The sequence below is a fragment of the Macaca mulatta genome, chromosome 1 (assembly GCF_049350105.2).
Source record: "Macaca mulatta isolate MMU2019108-1 chromosome 1, T2T-MMU8v2.0, whole genome shotgun sequence".
Classification (NCBI taxonomy): Eukaryota; Metazoa; Chordata; class Mammalia; order Primates; family Cercopithecidae; genus Macaca; species Macaca mulatta.
In genome coordinates, this window is record NC_133406.1 from 198,019,615 (window position 1) to 198,030,694 (window position 11,080).

General features: G+C 57.5%; 1 protein-coding gene across 2 annotated transcripts; it reads left to right on the forward strand.

Annotated features, from left to right (window-relative positions):
• Positions 1–478: 478 nt before the first annotated feature.
• On the forward strand, positions 479–6,758 carry CLDN19 (claudin 19). Of its 2 annotated transcripts, XM_001087771.5 has the most exons (6): positions 479–542; positions 1,013–1,989; positions 3,241–3,405; positions 3,513–3,597; positions 5,726–5,878; positions 6,620–6,758. In XM_001087771.5, exons 2-6 carry the CDS (start codon positions 1,767–1,769, stop codon positions 6,666–6,668), a joined length of 675 nt encoding a protein of 224 aa, XP_001087771.1. In that variant the 5' UTR covers positions 479–542; positions 1,013–1,766; the 3' UTR covers positions 6,669–6,758. The 2 variants fall into 2 exon arrangements, with proteins under 2 accessions (XP_001087771.1, XP_014992649.1); XM_015137163.3 differs by lacking the exons at positions 479–542; positions 3,513–3,597; positions 6,620–6,758 and having other exon boundaries at positions 1,550–1,989; positions 5,726–6,142.
• Positions 6,759–11,080: the final 4,322 nt, after the last annotated feature.

The window sequence follows — 11,080 nt, forward strand, 5'->3', positions numbered from 1 at the left end:
CATGCTTAAATTAATGCACTGGTCGCAGGGTGCCCATTGCGGCCCCAGCAGGATGGAGGAGGCTCCCCTCGATCCTACTGTCTTGTCATTGTGGCAGAGGAATTTGAGCTCAGGACTTACTTCTTTGCCACTGTCCTAGACCCCATTTGCTCTTTCGGACCCGCAGGTCATGCAGGAAGCAGGTCTGAGAGCATGTGGCTCTGACCCTCCCAGCACAGAGAGCCTCAGAGGGTCGCAGTGTGGGCCACCACAGGCCAAGCAGTGCCCACCCTTGACCCTCAGACGGCAGACCACTCCCCCAGCTCTGGCCAGAGTTGCAGGCCATACCAGAGGCCTACGCCCTGGGCGGGCACCCTGGGCGGGCACACAGGGCTGCCATTGTCTGCTCAGCGCCTGGCACCCTCTCGTTTGCATAGCCACGTGAAGAATGCGAGGGAGCAGGCTGGGGACTTGTCCCTTCAGAGGGGGGTTGGGCTGTAGGGGAGGAAGCCAGCAGGGGTCTGCAGCAGGACCCTGCCTTCCCGCAATGTAGTCCAGGAAAGGTGGGTGGGCTACTGGGGACAGAGGGGGCGGCCGGGGGCTGGCAGGAGTGGGAGCAGGGTTGTGACATTCCTCCTGCACCCATGCAGCAGTGGGGCCCAATTGAACGTGAGGGGATTGCTAATGAGGTGGAAGAGAGTTAAACATTCCCCTACTCCTGAGGACCGAGAGACTGGGAGAGAGAAGAGGGAGGTGGGGGTGCTCGGAGGGGGCAGCCTGAACCCCAGGAATGTGCAGAGGCCACTGCTCTGCACCAGGCTGCTCCAGAGCTGGGGGCCAGGGCCCAGTGTTCCAGTCCCAGCGGGAGCTACTAAGCCAGGCAGCAAGGGGATTAAGGGGCTGAGCAATCCGCCTTCCTTCAGGCTGATGCCAGAAGGTCGGGGCTGTCTCCCCAGCTCCCCAGCAGGCCCCTTGCTGGCCGGCAGCCAGCGCTGGCCCAGCCTTGATAGGGCCCCTTTTCTGTCCCCCTCAGATCTCAAAAAGACCCCACAGTACTTATTTCCTGGTCTGGCCCCTGATTTTTGGCACACACAGCTCCCAGGTACCCATGACCCCTCTTCCCAACACCCCACCCCTAGCTCAGCCTCCCCACATCTAGCTTCAGAGCCCCTGCCAAAAAGTTATCTGTGACGTCTAACTCTAGTTTTACCTGCTGCAAACTGGCATCCCTTTCCCTTCTGTCCTAAAGTCAAAGGGCAGAAAACCCCAAGAGTTACATCAGCCTTGCAAGAGCGAAGCCCATCCTCCCAGGGCTGGTGTTTGGGTGAGCGATTATCCGAATTTTAGGGCACCCAAATCAGGTTCCTAAAGGGGTTTCCCTGGGGGGAAAGGCCCTGAGGGCAGCTGGGTCATTCCTCTCAGCCCCTCCCTTCCCTATCCCTGGGGAACGGGGCGGGGCAGGGACACCACCTGGGCCATGGGCCGGCCCTCCGCCCCCAGGGGGCTGGGCATGAGCTTTGCTGGGGACCCTGCTCTGGCTTAGGCGGCTGCTGTGGGCGGGCCCTGGCCTTTTCCAGCCCCTGGGCCTCCCCCTGCATTCTGGAGTCCAGAGCCACTGCCTTTGCTCCAGCCGCTGCCGCCCCACCACCTCTCCTTCTCTGCCTCTGACCCTCCTTCTCACTGCTCCCCCTGCCCAATTGCTCCTCCCACCTGGCCATGACCACAGCCCCTGCTGGGACCCTGGCCCAGCTCTGAGTCCCGGGACCCTCGGTCCCCTCCCTCAGGCCATGGCCAACTCAGGCCTCCAGCTCCTGGGCTACTTCTTGGCCCTGGGTGGCTGGGTGGGCATCATTGCTAGCACAGCCCTGCCGCAGTGGAAGCAGTCTTCCTACGCAGGCGACGCCATCATCACCGCCGTGGGCCTCTATGAAGGGCTCTGGATGTCCTGCGCCTCCCAGAGCACTGGGCAAGTGCAGTGCAAGCTCTACGACTCGCTGCTCGCCCTGGACGGTAGGCCTGAGGCCGGCGGGGTGGGAGGTGGGAGGTGGGAGGTGGGAACAGCAGAGGGGTCTGGAGCAAGCTTTCCTCACAGTCTGCTGTCTGCACTGGGCTCCATCCTCCAGCCCCCACTCTACAATTCCCCACTACTGCCCTGTGCCCATCGACAGTCCAGGCCAGCCTGCTGCCCTGCAGGAGGGGAGGGCTCTAGGGTCTGGCAGCTGTGGGTCCAGATTCCTCCTCTGTCACTGTAACTTTGAACCAGTCACCAAACCTCTTCCCATTGTGATGTTCTCGTCTCCAAAGGGGAATACTAATACCTGTGGCACTCTGAAATGCTCAGTTAAGACCCTTCACCCACTTCTCCCCACACTCAGCAGACAGACACACACTGTACAATGCACACCTGCTCCCCAGTCCTGCTCCCAGGCCTGTGTGCCAGCATATGGGTGCACACACACGCATGCGAACACACATGCACACGCAGGCACACAAACACACACGCACGTGCACATGCATGCACCGACAGGTGCGTCTGCATGCAGTCCCTCTCCTTCTGGGGTGTGGAGTTGAGCCTGACAGGCACCGCCGAAGCTCTAACTCTGGGGTGGAGGTGATCCACCTGCAATCTGCCCAGGACCCCCCAGGGCAATCTGCTCCCCATGGGAGCTGGGAGCAGAGCGGCCATCAACCAGCCCCATTGTGCCAGTTCAGGCTGGTCAGTTCAGGCAGGTCATCTAGCCTCGCTGAGGGACCCAGGTCTCCTGAACGCCCCCCAGGGCCCAGGCCGGACCCACGCACCCATGAAGAGGCAAGCTTCTAGCTGCCATGGGCAGAGGGGAAAGTGACTGTTGTCTGAATGGCTGCTGGGGAGGGGTTGCTGCGGGGCTCAGGCTGAGTTGAGCTGGGCCTCAGATGCCCCCAGCTCTTCCATCTACCAAAGCTGAGGGGACCCTGGAGCTGCCCTCAGCTGCTTGGGAGGATGGGTCAAGCCCAAGAGGGAGTCCCCAGGCCAGAAAGCAACAGCAGAGTGAATCATACCACCAGAAAAGCCTGCAAGGGCGAGCGGACTCTCACCCCCACACCCGTCCTCCTGACGCAGGCTGTCACTCCTCACTAACCCACACCTGCCAGCAGTTGGTCTGATCCCCAGGCCAGCTCCTACTCAAGCCTCTGTCAAGCTGGGCTCCTTCCACCAACCCCAGGTGCCGACCCAACCCCCATCCCCGCCAGCCCGACTCAATGTCACCCTGCCCACCTTAGGTCACATCCAATCAGCGCGGGCCCTGATGGTGGTGGCCGTGCTCCTGGGCTTCGTGGCCATGGTCCTCAGCGTAGTTGGCATGAAGTGCACACGGGTGGGAGACAGCAACCCCATTGCCAAGGGCCGTGTCGCCATCGCCGGGGGAGCCCTCTTCATCCTGGCAGGTGAGTGCCCCTCACTCCTCCACAATCACAGCCATGGCAGGCAGCCCCAGCCCCAGTGGCCTCGGGGGACCAGAGCAGAGCTGAGCGCCCCTCTGCTTTGTCCTTAGGCCTCTGCACTTTGACTGCCGTCTCGTGGTATGCCACCCTGGTGACCCAGGAGTTCTTCAACCCAAGCACACCTGTCAATGCCAGGTGGGTGCCAGGGCTTGGGTCTTTTGCTTCACCTCCTCTGGGACCACTGACCTTTGTCCACTGGATCACCTGGCGGGGGAAGTGGGGGACAGGGTCCAGCTGCTGTCCCAGAAGCTTTAAATGGGGGCGCCAGGAGTAGTGTGCTGGGGCCTCCATAGGGGCGGGAAGCCTTTGATGGGCCCCCAGGTACAGCAAGGACTCTCTAAGGACCTAAGTGCCCTGACTCTGGGTTTCAATCCCACCTCTGGCCAGGTGCAGTGGCTCACGCCTGTAATCCCAGCACTTTGGGAGGCCAAGGTGGGTGGATCACCTGAGGTCAGGAGTTCAAGACCAGCCTGGCCAACATGGTGAAACCCCATCTCTACTAAAAATACAAAAATTATCTGGGCGTGGTGGCGGGCGCCTGTAATCTCAGCTGCTTGGGAGGCAGAGGAGGCAGGAGAATAGCTTGAACCCGGGAGGCGAAAGTTGCAGTGAGCCGAGATCATGCCACTGCACTCCAGTCTGAGTGACAGAGTGAGATGCTGTCTCAAAAAAATCAAACGATCAATCAATCAATCAATCCCAGCTTTGCATGCACTGTGTCACCTGGGCAAGTTACTTAATCTTTCTGTGCCTAGTTTCCTCCTCTGTAAAATAGGGCTAGAAACTGAGCACCAGTTCACGCATGGTTGTCCGTATCCAGCAAGACGCAGGTGAGGGTGTGGCATTTCTGCTGGTGGCAGCAGGGCTGAGATGACTTCCTGGAGGAGGCAGCAGTTATTCTGAGCCAGGAAGAAACTTGAGAATAAGGGCAGATCGTGGAGGGCCTTGCAACCATAGGAAGATTTTGTTCCTCATCCGAGTGGAGGCAGCGGCAGTCCCTCTGGCTGTGATGTGCAGAATGGTGGGGAGGGAGTGACACCAGGAAGGCGGCTGTCCCAAAGGTCTGAGCAGAGGGTTTGGGGCACCAGGGAGGGAGCAGTAGAGAGCAGGCTGATATTCAGGAGATAACCAGGACTTGTAAGGCTGTGGGCATGGGAACAGAAGGGGATGCTCTGCAAAGAGGACCTTGGCTCCTCCCTCACTTCTCAACCTAGCCAGGAGCAGAGAATGGGACAGTCTCAAACCTAGACATCCCAGTGGGCTTTGGGCCTTGGAGTGGAGAGAGGATGAGAAAAGATGCCTGGGCTGTTGCAATCGGGAGGGATCCCTGGAGGAGGCAGAGATGTGGAGAGGGGAGGGAGGAGATCTCAGGTACAAGGTTTGTTCCCTGGGCGGCAGCTGCAGCCACAAAATCTGCCAAGCAAGGTCCAGCTTAGGCATGTCAGGATAGGACTCGGCCCCTGATCCCTTCAACAGTCCCCAATGCCACTTGGGCTGCCAGGCCCTGTGCTGGGTCCTGGGGACACTAATGGCTCTGTCTGCCCTCAAGGGGCTTCCCAGGGGGCCGGACAAGCAAGGGGCTGAGGCCTCCTGAAGAAAGCGTGGCAGTGGAGTCACGCAAGGGGCAGTGTGAACACAGAGGATGTCAAGGAAAGACCCCACGAGGAGGAGGCATCTGAACTGGGCTCTGAAGGCAGAGAAGGAACTGGGGAGGCACAGGAGTGGCGGGCTGGGGGGCTTGATGCCCCAGGAGGGGGTGCCTTGTGCAAAGGCACTAAGGCAGTGAGACCCAGGATCGGGGCTGGACTGGCCAGCAGGGCCTGGGTGTGGAGAGCCCAGAGTGCCTTCTCCAGAGGGCAGCGGGAGCAGTCCTGGCTGGGAGTTCTGTGGGCCCGACTGTGACTGGGAAGAAAGATAGCAGGGATTGCCCCACTCCTCCCGCGCAGACCTCTCAGGCCCTCCCATGCCCCCTCCACTGGCCAGATCAGGAAATGAGCCCAAGGTTGCCCAGAGCAGGAGCTGGAGGCCAAGCCTCTGGCCTTCACGCCCACCCTGGCCGGGTCACCCTGTGTGATGTGGATCTTCTGGGCTGGCGGGAGGCAGAAAGGAAGAGCATTCACCTCAGTTTATCTGGACACATGGAAGAGGTCGTGCGGCTCCAGCCTCCAGCTCCACACACTCTGCCCTTCCTCTGCCAGGGCAGGGACTGGGAACAACCTGAGGCAGCAGCCGCACCTGATGTCATTCTCCCTACCCCTTGCAGGTATGAATTTGGCCCAGCCCTGTTTGTGGGCTGGGCCTCAGCTGGCCTGGCCGTGCTGGGGGGCTCCTTCCTCTGCTGCACGTGCCCGGAGCCAGAGAGACCCAACAGCAGCCCGCAGCCCTATCGGCCTGGACCCTCTGCTGCTGCCCGAGAGTACGTCTGAGCTCCTCCTGCCCTGGCCAGCCCCCCGCCCGGTGGCCCCCTCGTCCAGCATCCAGCCAGCCTCGCAGCACCCTGGGCAGGGCCACTGGGCCATAGGATGGGCATAGGTGCTCTGAGTAGCTTGTCCTCAACGCAAGCACCCACCTTGCAATCCGAGACCCAGATCCTCAGAGAGACCAGAGGCAGGACCCAGCCCCCAGGCACACACACGGATGCAGGTCCAGGCACGGTCCTGTCTGCACAGCCTGGTGGGCACCAGCATGCATCCCTGGAGACAGGCCCTCAGGCACCAGCCCGGCTGTTTACTCACTGAAGAGCCGCGTGGGTGTCTGCTACGTGCTGGGCCCTGGAGTTACAGCAGTGGCCAAGAAGTACCTTAGTACCCAGGTCCTTGGGGTGAGCAGAAACCTTCACCCTCCCCAGTCCCATGGGCTCCTCACAGCAACCCCACAAGGGCAGTGCCGGGATGCTGAACGTTCACACGAGGACAGGGAGGGTCTGAGTTTAGGTCTCAGGTTCTTCCAGTGCACCCAGGGCTGGGGGCTACCCACACAGATGGCTAGGTCGGACCATGGCGCCCCCGCCCCCGGGAATGGGCCCCAGGCAGGGCTGCTGTGAGGGCCAAGGTCTTGCCATGCTGGCCAGTACCCATGTCCGGGCCTGAATGCACAGCCCCTGTCCCCGACCCCACAGCTCACTCCACTAACCAGCTCTCTCTCTTTTGACTTTCAGACCAGTTGTTAAATTGCCCGCCTCTGCCAAGGGCCCCCTGGGTGTGTAATGTCCAGTCCCCAGCCAGGCTCTGTCCCCTGCCATACCTAGACTCTGTTTTTCATATTTTTTGGAAAGAGAAGTGAACATCCAGCCCCAATCATGGTGTCATTCAGTCTGTCCTCGGCGTGGCTTGGACGGGACCTGGGTCAGAGTGGTCAGTGCTGACCCCTGGGGCTCTTGGGCAGAAAGATGAGGAGACAGAGGTCCAGGGTGGGTTACACAGCACATCCAAGGCTGAGCAGGAGACAATTCAGGGCTCCTACCCCCTGTCTAGGGAACCCCCTCCCAAGCCTGGCCTTGGCCTTGGCTCAAGGTCCTCCTTGATGGGAGACCCCACCCACTCCTGGAGGCTGCCCCTGAGGCCTGGCCCAGCTCTGGGAGCAGGCCCCTGGGTCACGGAGCCCCTGGTGTGGAAAGAGGCCCCAAGGTAGTAAACCCTGCCCCTGTTACTGTGCTCCAGAGACCTCCTAAGGGAAGGGACAGTTCCTGGAAGGCCCTCCAGCTGGATGCTGGGGATCAGAGATAGATGAGGGAACACAATGTAGGAGCTCCCTATGTAGAAAAGGGAATGTGGGGAGGGCGTTAGGAGCTTGCGGGCATCAGGACTGTCCTGAGCAAGGTCTGCAGCCCCCAGCTCTGCTCACCCCGAATCCTGCCCCTTGTTTCCACACCTACCATTCCTCCTCTCCTGATCCCCAGCATCCAGCTGAGGTCCAAGGTCTTTTCCTAGAACCAGAGTGGGGAGGGGACAGCCTGAGGCTGCCTAGAGACTGTGGCTGGAACTGCTTGCTGCACCTAGCAGTACTGTCAGAGTTAGAAGGGCTTTTGGTCTTGAAGTCCAGGTACCATCCCCGCTTAGTATAGAGGGGGAAGGGCCAGAGAGGAATGTAGGGAAACCAGCCCAGGTCAGTCCCAAGGCCAGAGTCCTTTGTCCTACATCTCCCCGAACCAAAGTGTGCCAGCCCCGCCCCTCATGCTCAGACCTCTCCCACTCCAAACCCTCTCCGGTGTATCCAAGTCTCTTTGGCCACTGCATAGCAGGCTTCTGGGGAGAGCATCCCTCACAGAACCTCCCCTTCCCTGCTATGCACCTTCCTTGGCCAGCCCCATTCTGGCCTCCTCCACCACCTGCCTTGTGACCACATCTCCCACCAAGTCCCCAGATCTCAAGAATGCCGCTCGGCTTCTCCTTCGAGCTTGACTCTGAGAGGGAAAGTGATGGAAACCAAGTCGGATGAGATGACTGCCATGTACACTGCAGTCGAGGGCAGGGGCAGGAGGAATGACACAAATGGCAGGGAGCTGCTGGGGGACTGACCCCTCAGCGCCTGGCCTGGCCGGCCCTGCACATCCACCGGGGCACCACAGGAGCTTGTCCAGTCTCTGGTCAGAGGGTGTGGCCACCCGACCCTAAATAGGCTCCCCAGAGTCCTGCCCCCCTAATCATGAATGATAACTGCAAGAGTTTTCCTCTGGGTGCCTGAAGCTACAGTGCAATGGTTCCCAACCCTGCGTGCACATTCGAGTCACCTGGGGGCGACGCCCAGGCTCCAACCGCAGACACTCTGATTTCATTGGTCTAGGTGGACCTGCCATCAGAGGTCAGGTAGCTCCTCAGGGGACTGTAGTGTGTGGTCAGCACTGAGGGCTCCTCTATGAGGCCTCAAGCCCAGGTCTCTGTGAGGCCCGCAGACGGAGAAAAGAACCCACAAGAAAAGAGGTGGAGTCCAGGCGTGGTGGCTCATGCTAGTAATCCCAGCACTTTGGGAGGCCAAGGTGGGTAGATACCTGAGGTCAGGAGTTCGAGACCAGCCTGGCCGACATGGTGAAACCCTGTCTCTACTAAAAATACAAAAATTAGCTAGCTGTGGTGGTGGGCACCTGTAATCTCAGCTACTTGGGAGGCTGAGGCAGGAAAATCGCTTGAACTCGGGAGGTGGAGGTTGCAGTGAGCCGAGATCACGCCACTGCACTCCAGGCTGGGCGACAGAGTGAGACTCCAGCTCAAAAGAAAAAAAAAAGAAGAAGAAGAAGAAGAAAAAAAAGAGATGGGTAGAGGAAGCCCCAGCTCACTCCTGCCTTTCCCGATACCAGGCTGTTCTGTGACATGCCCACATCTTTCCAGTCAATTCCCCTTTCGGCTGAAAAAACATTGAGTTTGAGTCCTGTCCCACACAGCCAGAAGAGCCCTGCCTAACAGGATTTGGAACCTGGAAACTCAGCGCAGCCTTGCAGAGTCCTGTTGTATGGTGCCAGCGGAGCAGGGATGGGATCATCCTCCTATTCTAGGCTGGGTGTTGGGCAATCCTTGCTATTTGGTCATGAAGCAGCTGGCCAGGAAACCACACGTCATTCTCTCTTGAGCTTCAGGGTCCAATGGAGAATGCTGGGATAGAGTGTGCTGGCTCCTTCTTGTGGGTTTCAGGGACAGACTGCAAGAGAGACAAGATACGTGCAAGTGGCGGGGGCGGTGGGGGCGCTGGAGGGGGTGCCTGACGGCAGAGTAGGAACAAGCTTCAGTCTGTTCCTTTGTTAGGGGAAGCCCTTTCTGCCTATAGCCAGGGATTGGAGAGGCAGAGGGTCAGAGAACCACACACCTCGCTGAATTGAACAACCAATTAATACACTGATTTAAAATGTTGTGAGATCCTGGCAATGGGAAGATATCTGGGAAAAAACTAGAGGAATTTGAAGCTAAAAGACTTTGAGATGCCTGGTCCCACAGGCTTCTCCTGAAGCAAACCCACTCCCATATCTACAAGGCCACCTGAGCTGCCAACCAGAGGCAGGGCCGATAATCCAGGCTTCATGTCCAGGCTGTTGTTTACTGTCCTAACCTTAAGGCTACAGGACTGGGGAGAGACCCAGGAAGGTAGGGCTCAGACTCAAAAGGCATGATTCTAAAGCTTTTGCCTTATTCTAGAGCATTGTGTACTAGCAAACAGAGTCCCCTCACCCCGAGAAGGAAATTGGCAGGTCATAAAATACAGTTGTAGGATGAATACACCCATGTACTCAGCCCCAGGGCCAAGGAGCACAGCAACATAAGGTGTTCAGCAAAAAGGAGTGAACCTGAGCCACCGGAGGAGCTGACCAGGAAAATCAGCTACTGCTTGGGAAGAGGCTCAAAAACCGTGCAGCTGAGAATACAGCCTATGGACTGACTATTAGATTATGAAGGAGTTATTGCCGGGCGCGATGGCTCACACCTGTAATCCCAGCACTTTGGGAGACCGAGGTGGGCGGATCACGAGGTCAGGAGATCGACCATCCTGGCTAACACGGTGAAACCCCGTCTCTACTAAAAACACAAAAAATTAGCTGGGCGAGGTGGTGGGCGCCTGTAGTCCCAGCTACTTGGGAGGCTGAGGCAGGAGAATGGCGTGAACCCGGGAGGAGGAGCTTGCAGTGAGCGGAGATCGTACCACTGCACTCCAGTCTGGGCAACAGAGTGAGACTCCGTCTCAAAAAAAAAAAAAAAAAAAAAGATTATCAAGGAGTTATTGTTAATTTTGTGTTACAAGTATTGTTAGTTTTGTGTGATAATGATACTGTTTTTTTGTTTGTTTGTTTCTTATTATTCTTATCTGGTAGAGGTGCATGCTGAAATGATATAATGGTTGCATTTGCTTTCAAATAACAAAGAAAAAGTTCAGAGGCAGCGAAAGTTATAAAAAAAGATTGGTGAATCCCAGTGGTACTTACGGGTTCTCCTTGTGTATGTTCATAAATTAAAAAAATAAAAAGTTTAAAAATACCTCTAAGGTTTGCTGGTTTTATCACGTAATAGAATCCTCCTGACCAGGGGAGTAAGAATGATGGACACCCCAGAGATTTGCTACTCAAAGCACAGTCCTCAGATGGCAGCAACGCATCACCTGGAATCATTAGAAATGCAGATTTGCAGGCCCCGCCCCAGACCCCGTGACTCAGACGTGGCATTTTAACAAGCTCTCCAGGTGACTGAGACACAGTGAAGTTTGAGAAACACTGATGCAGCTGGTGAGAGCTGTGTGGTGCTTCTCCTTTTTGAGGGGAGAGTTTCAACGGACCTTATCCTGTTTTCCTCCATCATTTGCATATTAGGTATATTGAAAGTGGTTCATTTTATGATTTTTGTCTAGAGCTGGCAAATTATGAGGAGCTACAACTAAGCATGATCCAGGCCAGGTGGGTGGCTCACACCTGTAATCCCAGCACTTTGGGAGGCCGAGGTAAGAGGATTGTTTGAGGCCAGAAGTTTGAGACTAGCCCGTGCAACAACCCTGTTTCAGTTATTTAAAATTTAAAAACATTTATTTAAAGAACAAAAGTTAGCCAGGTGTGGTGGTGTGCACCTGTAATCCCAGCACTTTGGGAGGCCAAGGCGGGTGGATCACCTGAGGTCAGGAGTTCGAGACCAGCCTGGCCAACGTAGTG